The 23,469-nt window shown below is 34.9% G+C and overlaps 1 protein-coding gene across 1 annotated transcript in view; it reads right to left on the minus strand.

Moving 5' to 3' along the window:
* LOC307160084 (xaa-Pro dipeptidase-like) overlaps nt 1-23,469 on the minus strand; it is an 80,980-nt gene that overhangs the window by 55,046 nt on the left and 2,465 nt on the right. Inside the window, exons 2-7 of the mRNA XM_079873912.1 lie at nt 23,246-23,432; nt 20,098-20,225; nt 16,959-17,022; nt 3,273-3,320; nt 1,359-1,420; nt 503-547 (exon numbers count right to left, since the gene is read on the minus strand). Of these exons, the coding sequence (XP_079730038.1) occupies nt 503-547; nt 1,359-1,420; nt 3,273-3,320; nt 16,959-17,022; nt 20,098-20,225; nt 23,246-23,432 (534 nt within the window). The remainder of the gene's footprint in view (nt 1-502; nt 548-1,358; nt 1,421-3,272; nt 3,321-16,958; nt 17,023-20,097; nt 20,226-23,245; nt 23,433-23,469) is intronic.

The following is a 23,469-nucleotide window of genomic DNA, read 5'->3' on the forward strand; positions in this document are numbered from 1 at the left end:
CTAAAGCACTGATCAAATCTATCAATAATTCACCACCTATATCAGTAAACAATTAGTTGAATATCAATTCTCCCGACAGAAATTCACCTTATATGAAGATTAATATAATGAAGCAATCTGCTTTCAGTAGTGTCTGAATGCTTAATGATGCTCCGTTAATTAAATACAAGAGTGATTAAACAAGCTTTCTCAAACACATTATGAAACAAACTTAAGATGCAATGACAAGCAAAACACAAAAAGATGAAACAAACTTCACCAGTAATGAAGCGCCAGTAATTGCCCTCTAGTTTATCTTTCATCGGTGATCAAACGTTTGCTAATTGGAGTTACTGACAAACTTGCTTTGATTTTGTTAATTGGACTTTAGTAACGAGCGCAGGTTTTGTGCTTTAGTTATTAAGACATCAATCATGCATTGGCTGCAGAACAAACGTCTAAATCGTGCGAAACACACACAGTGTTAAACGGATCAAATGTGTGTGATATAAATGACACTCACCACTCCACAATCACAGGGTGCAGCAGGGAATTATTCACCCGAAACCTGGAATAACATGATCAAAACAACATGAAAATATGTCTTCATTTCCAACACGGCATTTATTGGTTTAAAGTCCTCCTGTAGTCAATCACTGTATCCTTTAAAACTCATCTTTGATCTCCAAAATTACATATTTAAGAGTTTTTTCCTTGAAAAAAATTGTTCATATCTTAAAATATCTTGAATGTAACTCGACACCCTTGCCTCATTAAGTATGCGTGGTTCTATGAATATGCAAATGAGCCCCGCCTCCACTCACTCACTCAGCTCAGAGATCCACTGGTTGACGATCACACGTTGATCTGATTGGTTACAAGGTAGTTTGTGACGTCAGAAACACCAGCGATTTCAAAGCGTGTTTTTGAGACTGTCTTTGGTTCACTGCAGTTTTAAGGAGGAAATACTCAGCAATGCTGTCGACTTATGAACTTACACATGGTTTGTCTTAAAGCAGATTAAAAACACCACATAGACACATAAACAACATTAAAAGCTGGATTTTCACCACAGGGGGACTTTAACATTTCAAGCATCCTAATGCTTGTTTGTGCTCTTAGTTTAAAACCGATGACATTTGCTTTGATATTTTGTATCTAATGCAATAACATTCATGCATTTTAAATAATATTTTCTCACGTATAAATGTTACAGTAACAGGTAACGGTGAAGATCTAATCACTAATCCCTCAAAATGTTTCTCATTATGAGTGTTTTCGTGCATCAGGCTTTTTATGCGAGCACATGGAGGACACGTGCGCTCCTTTCCCTGGAATGAGTTTCAGGAACAGAACTCTGAATAATGGATGAAACTCACTGGCTGATGCCTTCAAAGGACGCCTCACGACAGGTGCTGCCGCTATCAGTGTTCAGTCCCCGCTACACACACACACACACACACACACACACAGAGAAACAGAGACATTAAACCTGCTCATTATCTCTCTATCCAGAGTCATAGACCAGAAGTAAAATCACACTGTTACTGGCAGTCTGGATGTCTGAATATCACAATTCACCGTAATTCCTAACAGAAGGATACTTATGAAAACATACCCTGGCCACTGCATGCATGTATATATAAAAGTTAAATCATAAAAAGGTATACATACAAATATAAATGTATCTATCTATATACAAAATCATAACATATTGATAATGTAAACATTATAATATTATTATAATATATAATTGGCATTATTCTATTAATAACTTTATTATATTATAATTTAATTTAATAATAATATTATGATTACAATATCATTTAATACAATTATAATTTATGATATAAACATTTAAATAAAATAATTAAAAAAATTAATTAAAATACAAAAAAATTATGACTTAAAAGGTGAAACTAATATATTATATAGACTCATTACATGCAAAGTGAGATATTTCAAGCCTTTATTTGTTATAATTTTGATGATTATGGCTTACAGCTTATGAAAACACCAAATTCAAAATCTCAGAAATTTTTACAATTTTCATAAGCTGTAAACCATAATCATCAAAATTATAACAAATAAAGGCTTGAAATATCTCACTTTGCATGTAATGAGTCTATATAATATATTAGTTTCACCTTTTAAGCTGAATTACTGAAATAAATTAACTTTTGCACGATATTCAAATTTGCGAGTTTCACCATATATATTTTATGTAAAATATATCAGTGCTGTGAAATTGATTAATCACATCTAATATGAAAGTTTGTGTGAAAATGTGTATATATATCTATATTTTTTTTTTTTTGAGTGAATCTCTTGACTGAATGATTCAATGACAAATACATTTTTAGCAGTCACTTGTCGCCACCTACTGGTGTAACGATGTAATTGATACAATCGTTATTTGAAGTGCAGTGCTATTTTCAAAGGGTGATTTACTTTTTTTTTATTATTGCTTCCGTAAACATCAGTGTTTATATCCGTATTCATATCCATATTGTATTTGGCAGTGCCAATACAAATCTAAATGTGCCGGTATGATTTTACCAAAGGTTTAATAGACACAAGTGAATCGTTGTTGTTTAGGAATAAGATCACACGGGTGTTTGAATTGAGATTGCGATCTTTAAACGATTAATCATGCAGCTCTAATATACATACATACACACACATATACATTTACAAACTTTTATGTTAGATGTGATTAATCACGATTAATCGATTTGACTACCCTGGAAATCCAGAGTTCTCACGAGAGCACAAGTTGAATTTGCTCAGCGAGTTACTCTGGCGTTGAGTAATGATGCTCATTAAATATGCCCTTGTATCCAAGCTGCACCAATCACATCGGGTTATCTGATATAGGTGGGCCAGAGGCGAGATGACGACAGCACTGTGACGTCGAAGTCATTAGTAAACATTGCAAGATGGCTATGGATGAACACCAGTTGTTTGAAACGGCTTTGGCCGCCACAATGAACGAGTTAGACTTGGCTTTTTATCTAAAAGAGGAACAGAAGACGGAACAGAAGGCTTGTTGTGATTGGTCGTAGTGTTATCCAATTGCGTGCAGTGAGATTTTCAAATGCATGCTTGGTGCCGCCCCTCGAGCTGGCTGAGTTTCATTAGTCGCTGCCAGACCATTAATCTCTCAGATTTGGGTCTGGATTTCCAGGCTATGATTTGACAGCATTAATATATATATATATTTACTCCAATTAAAAATAAAAGACATGGTTGCCATTCTGAAAAACACGTGAAATAAAGAAGAAAGAATTTACCAGTGTAAGGAGGACACTTGGCTTCATCTTGCTCAGCACATCAGCAATCTGTGAAGAAAAGCTTTCATTAGAGTGGATAATTTAAGAGAAACATCTTTCGCCTCTAAGAATATCAGTGAAAACCCCAGGACGCCACAGACAGGTACACTAATGAACTAAAGCATATAGCCTTTGAGATGAGATTTCCTCATGAAAGAAGAACCAGCGGTGGTGGCAGACATCTCACACACACCTTAAATGTCAACCAATGAAAGAATGAATCATCAATAATCTTCAGCCAGCTCTACTGTGCGAACAAAAAGAGCAAAGGATTCTGGGAAAGAACACCTGAGCTGTCTTATGTGCTCCAGACTATATTACCTCAGGGCAGATTTCTGAGCAGAATCCACATTTCTGCCTGAAAGCTCTACAGAAATCCATACTGACGACACCAGCGCTGAATATTAAAGGGATATTTCTTCAAAAAACATAATTACTCAACCTGATGTTGTTCCAAACCTGTAAAAAAAGCTGTTATTTATATGCACGGACCACAAAACATTATTAAACATCTCGTTTTGTTCATGCAAAAGCAATTATTTAAGAAAGTCCAGGCTCTATTATCTAAGCTGTCATGAAAACAGATTGACCAATGACAACAGTCTGACGAGTAAATTAAGCTTCCAGCATCTCTCTCCGTCCTGAACGAATGAACCCTGTGAGAACATCAGATTAATGCCACGCGGGGGGGCGAATGCTTAACGTTCCTTATCCGACAAATTACAAACATGCCATGTCTAGAGAATATGAGCTGAGGGACAGATCAGGAGATGCTCATGGAGTCAAAACTAGATATTGCCATATTCAAAGTGTTCTTATGACAGCGTCAACTACACATACTGTATTCAAAATCAATCAAAACTAATCAGATAGTAACTAATCAGCTGGTAAAATGGGCTTTCAGTAAAATTTGACTGCTTATGCAGTTTCTGGTGGAAATTTTTTTTCCTTTTTTTTTTTTTTTTACCTTTATTTTACCAGGAAGTCTCATTGAAATCAAAAATCTCTTTTACAAGAGAGATCTGGCCAAGGTAGCAGCCATACATAAACAACATATTAAACTGCTACATACAAGGTAGCAGCCATACATAAACACAACATAGTAAAAAAAATACTACTGTGCATACATACATACAATCATGCAAAAATCATCCAAATACAAGGACCTCTCAAGAGAAAACAACTACATGTCTCCTTTACCAGATTTTTTTATGATGGTCTTAAATTTATAAATTGATATACACATTTCTAGTTTAAGATCTTTTTGCAAATTATTCCATGCCCATGGTGCATAGTATGAAACTGAAGTTTTCCCCAAATCTGTCCAAACCCTGGGTACATTAAAAAGCAACCACTTGGAGGAGCGTAGCTGATAATGAGCAGAACTGAGACAGAGGAGGGTACAGAGGTAAGCTGGAAGTTTACCTAGCATGGCTTTATATATAAAAATATACCAATGCTGTTTTCTGCGGGTGGTCAGTGCTGTCCAACACACCAGATCATAAAGAATGCAATGGTGAGTGAGGGACTTTGCATTTGTAATAAAGCGTAGAGACGCATGATACACTGAATCAAGGCTCCGTAAGATGGAGGAGGCTGCATGCATATATAATATGTCACCATAATCAATCACAGACCGAAAAGTAGCTTTTTTGGCATTAAAAGTAAAGCTAGATTTATTTCTAAAATAAAAGCCAATCTTTGCTTTGAGCTTCCTAACTAGATTAGCAATATGTATATTAAATAAAAGTTTGTCATCTATCCATATACCCAAGTACTTGTACGTGGGTACCCTTTCAATGAATTTACCATCAGACGTAAAAATGCTAAGATCATCAAGCAACTGCAGGCGAGTTTTTGAAAAGACCATAAACTTCGTTTTCCAAACCAATTTTAAATTGAGCAGAGCAGTTTGTAATGACTGAAATGCAGTCTGAAGCTCTTGCACAGCCTGTGCTATGGAAGGAGCATATGTATAAATGACAGTGTCATCAGCATAAAAGTGTACTTTTGCTTGAACATCCTTACCTAAATCATTTATAAAAATAGAGAACAGAATAGGTCCCAAAATAGACCCCTGGGGGACCCCTTTAGATATCCCAAGAAACTAGGATTTGTGGCCCTCTGCATGGACACACTGAGTTCGATCTACAAAATAGTTTCTAAACCATTTAACAGCATTAGGACAGAAACCCACATCCCTAAGTTTGTTCAGCAGCAATTCATGATCTACAGAATCAAACGCCTTGGATAGATCCACAAATAAAGCAGCGCAATGTTGTTTTCTGTCCAAGGCACAAATAAGATCATTTATTACCACCATAGCAGCAGTAATGGTACTGTGGCCAGTTCTAAAACCAGATTGAAAATTGTTTAAAATATTATTATCAAATAAGAAACGGTTTATCTGTAAATTTACCTGGGATTCAAGGATCTTAGCCAGGATTGATAGTTTGGAGAACGGATGGTAATTGTTTAGCTCTGAGGGGTCCCCACCTTTAAATAAGGGGATAACATAAGCAGCTTTCCAGATTTGGGGTATTGAATTTGACATAAGACTCAAACTAAAAATGTGAGTAATAGACTCAGCAATAACATCTGCCGCCACCTTTAGGAGGTAAGGATCCAGATTGTCAGGACCAGCAGATTTTTTGTGGTCAATTCCTTTCAGAGCTTTACAAACTTGCGCAACTGAAATAGTTTTAAAATAAAACAAATCCAGATTTCTATCAATTGCAGTGGTGGCAGAACATGGGACAGGTGCATTTACATTTGAGCTGTCAAATGCAGACCCAGCACAGATAAATCGTTTGTTTAACTGACTGATCATAGCAGCTTTATCCTTTATTTCATCTGAGCCAACCATTTCTGACTAGAGAAAAGTTTGCCAAATCGGTGGGAAAACTTCAACACCCATAATGCACTGGGAGTATTGCCGTACAAACCACTCCCAGTCTGCTATGAATATGCTTGACATTTTTTACTTCCCTACTATATAATAGGCGAAAAACAGTATGCGACAAAATAAGTGTGTCCGAATTCACAGGACTCATAAAAAAGTACCTGGGTGACCTACTACTACTTCAGTGAGATTGTGAAATGTTACTATGTGACGCAACTGACGCTGGTAGGTCACATGATAATCACAACATAGTGAATGATGTATACGTTCAGATTACATTCATACTATCTAGAATGTAATTTTTAAGCGCTTGTTTCTTATTCAAAATAAGTACTTACTCAAGACTCCGGGCCCTATTTTAACGATCTAAGCGTCCTAAATATACAGCATTAACTAATGTTAACAAATTAGAGAGTTACCTAAACTTTACTGACCAACGGCCTAATAATTGATTTACTCACTGAAACCTCGTACCTGTAGAATAAATGCAGACGCTGTGCAGCAGCTGTTCATCATCTTAACGTTTCAGAGCTATAAATATTTGATTATTTTGTAAGCAGGCTAGGTTTGACTTATGACTCTGAAAGAAAGTCAGAGGTTTGCGAATAAAAAGGTGCAAAAATATCAGGAACACTTTTCAATAAGGTTAGGATTAATGCATTAGTTCACATGAACTAACAATGAACACAAAAAAAATTATAAAAAATAAAAAAACATAATACTAATAATAATACTAATAATAATAAATATAAATATATATAAATATATAAATAAATATATATATATATATATATATATATATATATATATATATATATATATATATATATATATATATATATATATATATATATATATATTAGTACAGCATTTATTAATCCTTGTTAATCTAAGTTAATAAAAACAATGGCTCTTGTTAGTTCAGACTGCATTAGCCGATGTTAACACACACAAAATAAATGTTGAAATTAACATGAAATAAGATTAATAAATGCATTATTGTTTTTTAACTAATGTTAACTAATGTTAACAAATGTGATTATTGTAAAGTGTTACCACAATATAATTTGCATTGTTGCATCTCCATCTTAAAAAACAAAAAGCAACACCTGAAGGATTGTTTTCCCTCCAAGCTTGAAACAATTTAGCATTTAAAAAGCAAAAGTTTGCAAATAAACAGGTTGAACATTTTCAGGAACACTTAATGGTTAGGATTAATGCATTAATTAGATAGATAACATGAACTAATAATAAACAATATATATATAAAATATATATTTTACAGCATTTATTAATCTTTGTTAATCTAAGTTAATAAAAACAATGGTTCATGTTAGTTCAGACTGAATTAACTAATGTTAATGCACAACTTTTGATTTTAAATCATTTGCATTGTTGCATCTCCACCTTAAAAAACAAAAAGCAACACCTGAAGGATTGTTTTCCCTCCAAGCTTGAAACAATTTAACATTTAAAAAGTAGTTCAGGCATAACTAAACTGATATTTCATGACACGTAGTGGTGATGTTACCAGATTAACTGCTAATGTGTTGCTTGGCTGTGGGTGAGATTGACCTGATGTGGTAAAGTAGTTTAACCCATAATGCATACGGGTGATCATGTGACATCAGTGCAAAAAGGTATAAAACAGACTCATTGCTACACAAAGAAATAATGTAAAGCATCTGCAGTTGTGCAAATACATCAACTATAGCAAACGCTATGACAAACACGTGATTTAAATGAGATGATCATACAGTTAGAATTAAAATCGCTTAAATAATAAAAAATGGTAACACTTTACAATAAGGTCCCATTAGTTAATGTAAGTAAATGCATTAACTAATATTAACTAACAATGAGCAATAAATCTGTTGCATTCAGGGATGCACCGATATGAACATTTTGGCCGATATCGAGAACCGATAATTCTTTTATAGCTGAAAGCCAAAAACCGATATATCGGCTGATAAATTTAAATCCAAATTTTTATTTAATTTTTGAGAACCTGATCACAAAACAAAAGTCTCACCATTAAAAGCCATGTCCCAAGCACACAATTATAATGTTCACAATATAATTTTATACAGCCTATGTGCTGCACGTTGCACTTTACTGTATTTTCCTTTTTTTGAAATTATTCCAATCATATTTCAAGCAATTTGAAACCATCATGTTGAACAGTGCGCATCTGAAGTGTCTCAGCTGAGGGAAATAATACATTATTTATCGGCTTTAATATATCAGCCAAATTTTCTTATCAGGCCGATAACGATAACTTTAAAAATCAACATATATCGGCCGATATCGATATGGTAGCCGATATATCGTGCATCACTAGTTACATTATTTATTAATCATAACTAAATGTTCATGGTTAGTTCATGTCAGCTCAGGTCCATTAAATAATATTAACAGATGCAACTTTAGATTTTAATAAGGTAGTAGTATATGCTAGGATAAGGTATAAGCTTGAAACATTAACAAGGATTAATAAATTATTTTTAAAAGTTGACAAATTAAACCTTTTCAAAGTGTTACCATAAAAATATTCTTAGTCTTGTATATAACCAATAAAATCTTGCACTTGGTCTTAAATAGATCAAAAGACTTGTGATAATTTTCTTAATTAAATAAAACACACTGAAGAGATGGCGAAGGGCTGAAATATTACATTAATCAGAGTTCTGAAAAATAAATGAATAAAACACGACAACACCAAAACTGAGACTTTTTAAACGAACTGCTTAATCAGAGATATTGTTGAGAAGGCAGAGATTATTGAAGACAGATGGCAGAGGAAAAAGTGACATGCAAGATAAATGGCCAACTTTTAAAACATTTAAACAAAAATCCAAGTTTAATTGAGTCTGGCAGCCGTGTCAAACACCCTTCATTAATCTAATTTTATGAGTGATCAAGATTAATGGTTTTAAAGTGTCAAAAAAATCAATGTAAACAAAATCAATAGTGTTTTCATTTGACATTCTCGCCTACTGAGCTGAATAGCAACACATCTCAATGTAAGTGGAAAATTACTGTCATTAAAGCAATCACTACGTGCCTGATTGAATATTACGGAGGAGTCAAGCAGCTGCGAGTGCGGCGGGATCAGATCGGGACAAACGCCGGAGAACCCAACGTGATCCCAGAATCATGATCTCATGTGACTCTGCTGTCATATGTGTGATTTAAATGAGATGATCATACGGTAAGAATTAAAATTGCTTTAATAATAGAAAATGGTAACACTTTTCAATGAGGTTCCATTAGTTAATGTAAGTAAATACGGTAACACTTTATTTTACAGTGTCCTTCACTGTAAAAACTTAAACCGTGATTTTTACGGTACAAAACCAGCAGGTGTGGTTGCCAGAACTTTACAGTCAAAAATACGGTAGTAAAATACGTTATTGGTTTTACAGACTTAACTTAAAATTTACAGTAATAAACCGTATTTTATCATCTAATATAATGTGAATTTACCGTCCTATTGAAGTATTAATATCTGTTTTGTACCACTGTAATACACTGATAACCACCAATCACAGCAGTAATGAGAGTCACATGATCAATCAAAGCTCATCACAAGCAGCTCTTCCACAAGAAATGTAATACTAATATATATTGAAGCTGCACAGTGTCATTCACACAAATATTAAACACCATCATAGTAACACACATGAAATTTTAAAAATACAATAAACATTAATTTAACAACATTAAATGTAACATAAAACCCTAATGTACATAACTGATTAGAAAAAACGAAGAAAACTATGAAGAAACATATATATTTCAACAAAAATACATCAAATGTGAAGTCTCACACAGGGAATTGTGGGAATGTCAATTTACGTTTTTTCACTGTAAATTATACAATGAGTTGTTCTTTTTCACTTTCAAAAACTGTAAATTTAACGGTATTTTACAGTAAAATTACATTAAATGTACAATTAGATCTATCACAGTTATTTACCGTATATAGTATGGAAACTTTCTGTTAACCAATTAACAGTTTTTCACTGTAGCATTTTTACAGTCTTTTACCGTTAAAATTACGATCATTTTTTACAGTGTTGTTACATATGTTACATGCACTTACCATAGTAATAACAGTAAATTATGCATAATTACATGTAACCCTCAACCAAATCCTAATCCTACCCTAACCCTATAGTAAGTACATGTAGTTACTTAATATTACTCAATACTTAAATATATTAATTACACTGTAACAATGACACCTTAAAATAAAGTGTAACTGTAAATGCATTAACTAATATTAACTAACATGAGCAATACATCTGTTACATTTATGGATACACCGATATGAACATTTTAGTCGATACCAAGAACCGATAATCTTTTATATTTCAAAGCCGATAACCGATATATTCCCCTATACATTTAAATGCAAATTTTTATATGATTTTTTCAGATGAGGACAAACGCGATCCCAAAATCATGATGTCATGTGACTCTGCTGAGCTTGAACTCTAAAAAAAATGAATTATCTGCAAAAAATATGCATTTCTACACCATTAACGCCACTAAGCAGAACTGCAAAAACGACAGGCTTTCTGAAATCTCCAATTTGCCATTGGATGGACAAAAGATGCTAGAAAAACAATGGAAATATGGTAATGGACATATGAATGACCACTAAATGCCGACACCGTGCAGCCGCAGCTGTACATCATCTTTACGCTTCTGCGGTTTAAATATTTTAGCGTTTTGTAAGCAGGCTTGGTTTGACTTATGACTCTGAATTACTTATTTATCATTCAACGCCACATCCGCATCAAATGCTTTATTCATGGCAAACTCAAGAGTTATAAAATTGAAAATAATCACAATACACTATAAAAAAGTGTTTGTCTTGTTTTACAGTACAAACATCAAAACACTCTTAAATCAAGATGCATTTACTGGAGAAGCAACATTACAAAAGATCAAGAAATCAACCTAATTCAAAGGGAAAACAAGACTATTTGTCTTACCACTTTGATACTTGTTCCTTGTTTTAAGTAAAAACTCACTTTTTTTTTTTTTTCACATAAGATTTTATTTCGCTTCTCCAGTAAATGTATCTTGTTTTAAGAATGTTTAGATATTTGTACAAGACAGAAATACTGAGGAAGAACATCATTTTTTGCATTACATTATAATTGTATACAATAACTTAACAATAATATATCTACAATAAATAACAAATAAATAGACAAAAGTAACAACAATAATATTAACAATAACAGTTGAAAAAAATTAAATGTGTGTTTATTAGTGTACTTCCTGAATAAAAACGTTGCCTAATATTATTTAAAGCAGGACATGCAATAAAATATGCCGCTTTACAGTCTAGGAAGAATAAATAAATAAATAAATAATTAAATATTTACTTCCCCTTTCCGTGTGACCAATTCGACATCTCGTACGTACAGTCAAGATGAAAACAATAGTAAGGCATTTCATTTATAACTAGATTTACTTCTAATGAATCTGACAGTAAGTCATACAGGTTTGCAAATAAAAAGGAGAAAATTAGCAATATATTTGCACAGTATTTTACAGTATTATTAAAACTGCATTAACTAACAATACATTAAAACACGCAGTCTTTAATTTTAAAAGCGGAATTGCACAAATAATGTCAGGCTTCTTGAAATCTCCAATATGCCAACAAAAAGATGCTCAAAATGAAATGAAATCAACATATGCATGTATTTGTTTTTGCATATTAAACTGAAGTTTGCTTTAGTCACAAACAAACCATCTTTTGATTAAGTCTGCATAAACTCAACAAATGCGAGGACATTTACAGTGGTGCGAGGACTCTGAAAGTCAAGCTTGCGTATATTATCTATCAGCTGAGGGCAATGAAGACGAGGGCGTTGTGAATGTCACAGACCCTCAGCGTGTCGTGAATCCCGATGCGGACCGTCTCAGGGCCTGTTAGCGCTCGGGATTAAACATGCGGTGTTTGTGGGTGTTGTATTTGCCTTGGAGATTTCATTTGTTTTGTAAGATTACAGATATCTCCCTGTGTTTTCTGCTCGCAGCAGCTCTGTTTGCCTTCTCAAATGATCTGTTTAAGCAGCGCTGAGAGGATCCTCAGGAGAAGGTCATTAACGCTCAGGCTCACAGAACAAAAGAGTTGAGGAGGAACTGAGAAGCACTTGTGCATTCGAATGAAAACGGGAGCATAGAAAACACAAAACACAGTGTCATCACCAGCACTATATATATATATATATATATATATATATATATATATATATATTTGAATATATTTGCATTGGCCAGTAACCATTCAAATGGAAGTATCGACAGTGCACTTTTTTCCGTTAACAAAATTTCAGACCATAAGGATGGATAACTTGCTTTCTAAACATTCTGCTATCATACATCAGAGTAAAAACTCATTAAAGTGCCCCATTATGTCAATTTAAAGGTCTCCTACAATCGATTTACAGTCATCCAAGGTGAAAAAACACTAATTTCCTCATAATCTGCACTGCAGCATCAGCTGTTTTCTCTCAGTGTCTGAAACGCTTCCATCAAGGATTTAGTCTCTCTAAGCTCCGCCTCTCTGAGAGCTGCTCTGCTGTGATTGGTCAGAAAACAAACGCTCATTATCATATCTGAATCTCAGCTCTTGATCACAGTGATATGAACAGTAACGATGGCGTGGGCTTTACCGTATCAATCTCAGAAAACAGCGTCTTCTCCACATGAACAACACGAACCAAACTCTTCCAGTCTCAGATACACTACAGTGTTTGAAGGCGGAGCTAAGAGACGCTGCTCAGCCAATCAAGACCACAGGCTGGCATTATGCTAATTAGTTACAAGTGAGACTGGAATTACTGATGACACATCGCTTCTTTCTTTTACGAGACACAATGCCATTTATCTGCACTTTGATCTGTGAAACTTTGCAGAGCTTTTACATTCACACACGATTACTCTACTACACACTGCATGAAAGGGAATATCCAAAATTGCATAATAGGGGCGATATAATGGTAACGATTAAAGCTTCTATTGATGATTCTTTTAGAGTTTTGAGGAAGAAAGACCTCTGGAAACGTTGTTCCCTCCACATCCGCACACGGATAGAGACGCTCCACAACCATTAGTGGAACTGAATGTCATAAAAAATAGATTTAGATCCTCAACCCTTGTCTAAGCTCAATGGTTTCTCGTGGCCGTACAGTGAACTTTTTCATATCCCTCGTTCCTCATTTCGCCATTCAAAAAACAATTTGTTTCCATTGTGGCCGTGACTCATGTCCCTCTTAAACTGAATATCCAGTAATAAAGGAAGACGAGAGGTTACACTGTTACGTAGGTTAAGCAAGAAGTGAGACTGAATTACTGACGACTCGTTTCAAGCAGTTCAGAATCACGTCTTTTCTTTTAGGAGACAAAAACTCAAATTATCTTTGAAACTTTGCAGAACTTTTACATTCACAAACAACTATTCACGATGCAATGGCCAAAGATGGCCATCTGACAGGTCTACATCAACATGCAGAACCCCAACGGGAACATAATAAATCGACTAATATCATTCAATTATCTTTTTAAAATAGCTTTTTGTTCCATTTGAACCTGAAAAACAAGCAGCAATTACAGTGTCAACTATGCTATGAGACATTCTGACCTCCGCACAATCGTTCACAATCACATTTCAAAATGACCCTCATTTAGACAAAACCAAGCACAAAATTCTCAAGGACAGAAACAGTGCGCCCCTTTCTCAAGCAATGTCAACTCAAGACAGGATGAGCATCACCGGACCAGCATGCATTGCAGCCCTGGTCTCATTTAATCTGTACCAAAGAGAACCATTTTAACTAGTGCAGTTTGAAGTGGCCACTGGAGGAGGAATCGATATAAAGTGCAGTAGTTGCCGTCCATCAACTTTTAAGGCGAGACACGGCAGGTAAAAACATCTCTTTTTTTACTGGTCAATTTTGAGATTTTTGGATATTTGTATTCAATAACATGTCTTCTTTCAGACTTGTGGTGAAAAAAAGTCAGAAATACACATTTAGGTCTTTATTTTACAACCCTTTGTCTGTTTGCGTCTGTAGATTTCTCATAAATTCAACAAAAGTTGGCGTTCTTAAACAACATGTTGCACCGCTGGAAAGCTCTCTCTCTCCTGTACAATGCTGTCGGATCCAAATATGGTCATTTCCTTTTTATCAGCAACCAATCTGAAAGTAAAAGTGCTGAATGCGCAATCTCATTGGCTGATGATAAATCTTTAAAGCCCGTTTTCTCAAAATGACTTTTCTCTCATACTCCAAGTCTGAAATCTCCACTTCAGTAGCACCGATATACACCAAACTCTCCAGTCTTGTACCTAGTTATATTATGAAGACATTTACAAAGGGATGTGTAAATATATTATTCCTAGCCTGATTTATATAACATTTTATTCCAAAAAACATGGCGAAAATATTTTTTTTAAGGCTATTGACAGTATTTACAGGATAACAAAAGTAGATATCCATAAATCCCTCTGTATTTTTTTCCCCATCTAATATGTGAACACAATGAAAAAATAATTTTTAAACTGGCTTTATCCAATACTCAGATTTCGTTTTTTTTTATATATATATATATGCAAATTAGCGCATATTTAATTAGATATTGCCTAATTTGCATATTTAAACATTAAATTACAGAAATCTTGTAATACATTTTTTTTTCTCATCTTAATGTAGGTAATCAACTGGGAAAGTTTCATGGTGATATCTGCTAGTTAAAACTTTTACCCTATTCACCTGTAGTGTCTCGCCTGAAGTGAGCTGATTGATATGCACTGAAGCACTGCCTGAGTTTGGCCAAAATTAGGCTTCTTATAATAATTTGAACTGATAAAAAACATGTACCCTGATGGACTGTATGTCACTTTGAATAAAAGCATCTGTCAAATGCATTCATATGAGTGTAATTTTTTTCGCCTTTTGGAAAGGACTTGAAATGCTGTCTAGCAAGCTCACTTGATTCTTGACAAGCAAACAGAAATAGAAAAAAAACATCTATCAGGGCATTTTAAAACATAGCGAATTATTCATAATGCAAGCATGACTGCTTTCTACATGTGGAGAACTGACCCATGGCTAGAGGCGCCGATATCCCAGCTAACAACTTACAGTTACACTTAAACTGCTGCATCTTAGCATGCTGTGTGTGTTTGGGACGTATCAGAGACTGCAGGGATCTAAAGTGCTATATGCTCTTATTTCATTTAATTTAATTTATTCTTCTTGCTGCCTTTAGGATTTTAAAATGTGAATTTTCTAAAAAAAGGTTTCATTAGTGCAAATTGAAGCACACTGATCTCGCTCTCTCTTAGACATACACACTATTGATGTACTATATGAACCAGGCTGATTAATCTGCCAATGTTCGGCCACTCCAGTAGTATTGCACTGGCCAGTGTCCATCAGACAGAAGTGTGGACAGTGTGTGTGGACAGTGTGTGTGGACAGTGTGTGTGGACAGGGCATTTGTTCTGGTAACAGAATCTCAGTCCCTCAGATAGACCAGATACATGATCATTGTGCTATTTTACATCAGTGAAAAACTCATTAAATCTGCATCAAAACTAATTACAGAGAAAGATATATATAACTATTTGCATTAATTTATTTGTGTGTGTGTGTGTGTGTGTGTGTATGTATATATATATATATATATATATATACACACAAATACATACATACTTGTTTATATTATTTTTATATTATATTATTTAATTTTTATGTCATATTGATTATTAATTTATATTATCATTGTAGTTATTATTATTCTAATTATATATTGATTGTGTGTGTGTGTGAGTATGAGTAAGTGAGTGTGAATGTGTGTGAGTGTGAATGTGTAAGTGTGTGTGTGTGTGTTTCTGAGTGAGTGTGTGTGTTTCTGAGAGAGTGTGTAATTGAGTGTGTGTTTGTGTGTGTGTGTGAGTGTGTGTGAGTGAGTGCGTGTGAGAGTGTGTGAGAGTGTGTGAATGTGTGATTGAGTGAATGTGTGTGTGTGAGTTTGTGTGTGAGAGAGTGTGAGTGTGAATGTGTAAGAGAGTGTGTGTGTGTGTGTGTGTGTCTGAGAGAGTGTGTAATTGTGTGTGTGTGTGTGTGTGTGTGTGTGTGTGTGTGTGTGTGTGTGTGAGTGTGTGTGAGAGTGTGTGTGTATGTGTGTGAGTGAGTGTGTCTGAGAGAGTGTGTAATTGAGTGTGTGTGTGTGAATGTGTAAGAGTGTGTGTGTGTGTGTGTGTGTGTGTGTGTGTGTGTGTGTGTGTGAGAGAGTGAGTGTGTGTTTGTGTGAGAGTGAGTGTATGTGTGTGTGTGTGTGTGTGTGTGTGTGTGTGTGTGTGTGTGTGTGTGCGAGTGTGCGTGTGTGTGTGTGTGTGTGTGTGTGAGTGTGTGTTTGTGTGAGAGTGAGTGTATGTATGTGTGTGTGTGTGTGTGTGTGTGTGTGTGTGTGTGTGTGTGTGTGTGTGTGTGTGTGTTCTTCAGTTCCATACAAACAAAACTCTAATTTTAAAGAAATAAGGCCACTAAAAACTACAAACAAAAACGGCCCAGTAAGAAATCAGCTCAAGGCCACTTAAGGAACTTCGTTATCTGCATTATATAAGAGAAATCTAATGAGGAGAAATGAACGAGCACAAGAAATATTGAGCTGCATACTAATGCAATTACTTAAAGTCAAACACTACTCACGTCAGTGGTGTAATGCACCTCATCGACGGCGTATTTCTCCTTGAAGTGTTCAGGCGGGTAGATCCTGTCGACACACACACACACACACACACACACACACACACACACACACACACACACACACACAGAAAGAGGTCTAATGAGAACATCCTGTGGAGTGACGCACTTTAGTTTGACGTGATCAAACAAAACCTGTCCTCTCCTCATTTTCAGCTCGTTTAGGGCTGATTACTCTGACGGGTTTTTAAAAGCAGTGAAACTGATCCTCTGCATCTGAATGTTGAACAAAGCCTGAACTCAAATCTTGATTCTGCTAATGGTCTCGGCGGCGCTCGGATAATCAAGCAAATGGACTCTCGATGTCAAGTGTTTCAGGTTCTCGGACGGGAAGTATTCATGCAAACACACTCCAACCTCATTTTCAAATTGCACATCAATAACTTTGAGAGCTTTAGTAATATAGAAACACGGCTATGAAGTTTGCAAACAAATTAGATTTTGCGCTTTGTTGACATGGAGCAGAAAATAGTGATATCTGGGTAATAGAGCACAACACAAGCTTTCCAGAAGTAACGGTTAATAACCAAATAACCCATTCATTTTCTCTTTATATTTACTACAATTCAAAAGTTTGGGGTCGGTAAGATTTTAATATATTTTAATAATTTTATTAATCAAGGATGCATTAAATTGATCAAGAGTGACAGTAAAGACATTTATAATGTTACAAAAGATTCTATTTCAACTAAATGCTGTTCTTTTGAACTTTCTATTCATCAAATAATCCTGAAAAATAAATGTATCAGGGTTTGCATAAAAATCTGAAGCAGCACAACTGTTTTCAACACTGATAATAATCATCAAATCATCATATTAGAGTGATTTCTGAAGGGTCATGTGACACTGAAGACTGGAGTAATGATGCTGAAAATCCAGCTTTGATCACAGGAATAAATGACACTTTACTATATATTCACATAGAAAACACTTATTTAAAATTCAAAAAATATTTACATTTTTTTACTGTATTTTTAATCATATAAATGCATCCTTGGCAAGCAGAAGAGACTTCTCAAAAACATTAAAATTAGGGCTGTGAAAAGATTAATGGCGATTAATCACATCCAAAATAAAAGTTTGTGTGTATAATTATTTTGTATATATAAATACACACACATGCATGTATATATTTAAGAAAAATGTTTTTGTTTATATATATATATATATATATATATATATATATATATATATATATATATATATATATATATATATATATATATATATATATATATATACACACACAGTATATACATGCAAATATTTCATATTTGTTAATTATGTACATGCATGTGTGTGTATTTATATATACAAAATAATTAAACACAGTACACACACATATTATGTAAACACAAACTTTTATTTTGGATGTGATTAATCGTGATTAATCTTTTCACAGCCCTAATTAAAATGTAACTGACCCCAAAATGTTCACTATGTGTGGTTTTAGAAAACAGTGTTTAATTGCTCAATAAGTACTAAACTACCAACAAAACCTGAAAACAAGAAAAAACTTTGAAGCATTATACAGTAAATTATGTAATCGAGGGATCTAAAACTACTGTCTATATCTGAATGTATTCTATTAAACACCTTTTTGTTGTGAAACTTACAATCAATGACTTTTTATTGTAATGGCTGATCTGATTACTGTAGTTCATTAACTCCCTCATTATGCAACAATGTGCATTATCGTATAACGGTTCATCTGAGAGCTGGCTTGTTTGGTTCGAGGCTCATAACGCTTTACTAATGAATTTTTAAAATCCGTACGGAGAAAGAATGAGCATGAATTAAGCAATCATTCACGTCTGTAGCACAAGGACGAGTGTCAAGCCGAAGTGTAATATTAAAGGTCAGGGGTTTGAGCAAATCATTAACTCCAGTATGAGCACAAGTATTAGTGATGACACCAATTAGGCCATTAATTATGCATTAAGCTGTTAAATAAACATAAGTGCATTAACCCGATGTAATCGATCTCATTTGTAGGTTTATGTAAACATCGGCAGCCATGGGAATAACGCACATCATGACATCCAGAAACTCTGTAATACCGAGAAGAACAGCGGGAATTGAATGTCGGGTCACTGATCAAAAACAGAAGCACTGCTGACCCGAGCCTGTCGCAGACTCATCAGATGAACCGTGTGTATTAGATTAGGACGGCTTATCCAGCATGAAAAGGAAGAGAATTTACCGCAGAACCTTTGAAAGAAAGGTTTAAAAAGCGGCTCAAAGCTCGACAGCAAACTCCGACTGTCCGTCTCAAAGCCCATCTCTGCACTGGTGCTTCAATAGCACATCATAACCGCCAGGCTTTACGCGTCCTAGAAGCTTCTGAGCTCCATTTCATGCCTGTCTGTTTCCACATTATGAGGAGGACTGGGAGAGGACGCTTCTGCTAATATTACAATGCAATGTGGACAGGTTATTTATATATCAAAAGTCTGTATATAGATCAAAAACTGGTCAAAAGTTTGGATAAAAAAAATTAAAAATAATAAAAAAATTAAATCTTCTGCTCACCGGCTGCATTTATTTGATCAAAAATATAGTTAAAAAAACACTAAAAATGTGTCAAACTGTTGTCTATTGTTATATATTGTAAAATGAAATTTATTCCTGTGATCAAAGCTGAATTTTCAGCATCATTACTCCAGTCTTCAGTGTCACATGATCCTTCAGAAATCACTCTAATATGATGATTTGATGCTCAACAAACATTTATGATTATTATCAGTGTTGAAAACAGTTGTGCTGCTTCAAATTTTTGTGCACAAATATTTATTTATTTATTTATTTATTTATTTAAATATATATATACATACACACACACACACAGTATTTAGCACACTTGCACGCACGCACACACACACACACACATATATTGTGTGTGTGTGTGTGTGTGTGTGTATGTGTGTGTATGTGTGTATGTGTGTGTATTCAACAGCATGTCCCCTATGTATTAAACGTCTGCTGACTCCAGAGAATTTCAAAGCCATCGTATCAGTGACATCAGTGGGCATGAAAATGACACATGCACATCAGAGTTCACTCATCTGAGAGAGTCACTCACTCGCCCATCCACGTGGCGTAGCTCTCCGGCAGCTTGGGAACAAACAGGAGGGATTTCTTGGAGTCGACGTCGATGGCGCCGTAGCAATCGGCCTCGGTCACACCGAAGGTCCAGTGGAAGAATGACTCCTGCAGAACAACACATGTTTAAGAGCCTCTTCTAACTATACAGCATCAAGGGGCTCATTTACATACACACACAAGTGCAATTGTGTTTCTATGGACGGTATTCCAGAAATTAGTATCCAGTGTTATTAATAGAAATGGTTAATAATGCCACGGAGATATTGTTTGTGCATTAAGGCCTGAAACATCTGCAAACACTTAACTGTGCAAGCTTAATGCCATGCATTGCTGTGCTACCAAATCTGCCAGAATGCAATTCATAATGCAACATTATTGCACACAATGCATGGAGCTACAGTGGACATTGACAAAAGCAGACATTAACTGCATCTAACATAAAAGTTTATGCATACACACATATATGCGTGATAAATAATATGCATGATATAAAACACCAGACAACTAGTTTATGAAGCAAGCGAGAGAAGAGGAGAAAATATATTCCATAGAAGGAATTATATTAATTTTTTTTGCTTTTTTGTGAGGGTGCAAGTATAAACTTTTGATTATTAATATGCATTTATTTTTTGAAAATTGCTGCAAATCTCCACCGTTGTGTGACCGTGTTGCATGTCTTTGAATTGCATGTCAGTAAATGTATCTTGTATCACTGCAATTCGACATCCTTTGGGTTGTGGATAATTTAATTCAAAGTCACACTCCTGAATAAAAAGCAGCCCATTCTTCCTCAATCTGAGCGATGCACGATCAGATAACCGAGTGTCTCGTCCACAGAGGATGATTCATTTGTGATTTTATTGTCTTGAGTGCATTTCAGAGTTCATGTTCTCCCTGTGCATGCGTTCTGCACGGATTGTGTAATGGAGCGATAAAATGATAAAATGAAACCACCGCAGGATAGGTGCAACTTCACACACACTTATTAACGAGCCCAAACCGTGCGCAATTAGACATGAGCCATGAATCTGATTAAAATTAGAAACGTGCAAGTTAACACTTCAAAAGGCAGCAGAAAACTACTACACAAGACAAGCAAATTAATGGCTATGAATTATTTACAGGTAAAATACGATGAAAGCAGGAAGCCCTCAAGTTATAAACATCACAACAAAATCCATGAGATACGGCGCACAATCTCTGCCAAACAATGCTGGATGTGGAGGTTTTTGTAGCTAATGAATGAGAAACACGCTCCTCATTATGTTCAATCAACTTATGTAAATGCAGTAAATTACGAGGCTCTATCAAACACCCAACCGCAGCGCAGAAATAAAAGGTCTGAACTCGCACGCCTCCTGCCAACACAAATTACCATTTAGCATAACATCAACGAGAGCCCCACTTACAGACAATTATAATGGGGAGACGAACACTCAATAATCATTAAGAAACAAAACTGTCGAGTCATCGAGATGTTTCAGTGCACGATGCATGAAAACGTGCCGTTAATGCTTGCTATCAGACGTCCACTGGCAGGACCAGGACAAGGATTGGCTGGTAAATGCTTTATTCTCCATTGGCGGACATTCAAAAGTCACATAAATCACATCAATTTTGGCACTGACCATTTTAAGGCTCTTAAAACTGCATCTGACGCAAGTAAAAAGTGGAAACACTTTACAATAAGGTCTAATTTGTTACCATGCATTAACTAACAATGAGCAATATATTTCTTACAGTATTTATTCATCTTTGTTTATGTTGGCTAATAAAAATACATCTGTTTATGTTTTTTAATGTTAGCTAAGGTCCATTAAATAACAGCTTTTTACTTTTATAATCTTTTAGTTAGTTAGATCATGAATTTTGTGCCGATAATTGATTGTCACAAATAATTGCAATTAAAGATTTAATTATGTTTTGTTTTTGTCACATACAGTGTACGCTTAATTTTTTTTACTTGGAATCGTATAATAGAAAATTATAATAATATAGGCTCCTATGATTTACTTTAATGCTGTGAAAATAAATGTGTGTACAATTAATAAATTATAATATAATAAATTATAATATAATAAATTATAATATAATAAATTATAATATAATATAATATAATATAATATAATATAATATAATATAATATAATATAATATAATATAATATAATATAATAACCTGATTAAACCCACAAGCCTGCATTTCATATGAAGGAAGACCTTTGATTATCTTTTTGTACTTTATAACCATGTGTGTTTTTTATTTATTTATATTCTTTACTCTCTGCCAGATTATGATTCTCCTCCACTCTTCCACACCGGAATAGGAGACATGATATTGTGCAATTGATGGCATTTATTTACGATGGCATTATTTGGATGGCAAAGTGTGAAATTTAAACTGCACAATTATTGCAGTTATCTCGAATAATTGCAATTAGATTGAAAAACCACGAGCAGAATCACAGAATCAACATTAATAAATGTTGAAATTACTATGAACTAGATTAATAAATGCTTTAGAAGTATTTTTCATTGTTAGTTCAAGTTAACTAATAACAAATGGAACCTTACTGTAAAGTGTTAACAAAACTTCTAAAATCTTCAGCCACTTGTAAATAAATATTGAGCTGTCTTTAAAGAGGACATATTCTGCTTATTCTCTATATCAGTGTCACTGTTTCTGAACTCCTGAAACGCCTCCATTGTAGTCTCGAGTTGCTTCCGGGAATGAACAAGTCACGATAATCCTCATTTAAATAATTAATGCGCAGAATAAAGGGGCGGGGCCTGGTTGAGTTAGTCAGTAGTGTGTTAAACTGGCGGTTATGGAAAGGGGCGGGACATTTCCCAAACACGCTTGAAGCGCTCGACCAATCACAACACACTGCTCCAGCTGACCAATCAGAGCACAGTGTGCTTTTCAGAAGGAGGGGCTTCATGGAGACAGGAAGTAAACAGAGCGTTACTGACAGACTGGGAAGAGAGGAGCCGCAACAATGGAGAATATGAGGAGAATAATCAACATTCAAGCAGGAAAACCTGTTCTAGTAGAGCCTGAAACAACATCAAGACTTTATAAAAGGGCATAATAGTTTGTGTTTAACTTAATGTGTGTGTGCAGCACCTGTCTGAAGAGCACATCGGTGTCGGTGCAGTATCTCTGCTTCTGTTCTCCTCCTTGAAGAACTATAACAGATCCAGCCTGTAGATCCTTCTCAGCTTTCAGGCCTTTACACAAACGCTCTCGGTTTTCTGCAAACAGGGCGGCCGATACCCTCAGCGTATCCTTTCCCAGCCAATACACCGCCTTCCTGATTCAGACAACACAGAAACATTCATGTTACTCAC

This window comes from Squalius cephalus (genome assembly GCF_949319135.1).
Source record: "Squalius cephalus genome assembly, chromosome: 6".
Taxonomy (NCBI): domain Eukaryota; kingdom Metazoa; phylum Chordata; class Actinopteri; order Cypriniformes; family Leuciscidae; genus Squalius; species Squalius cephalus.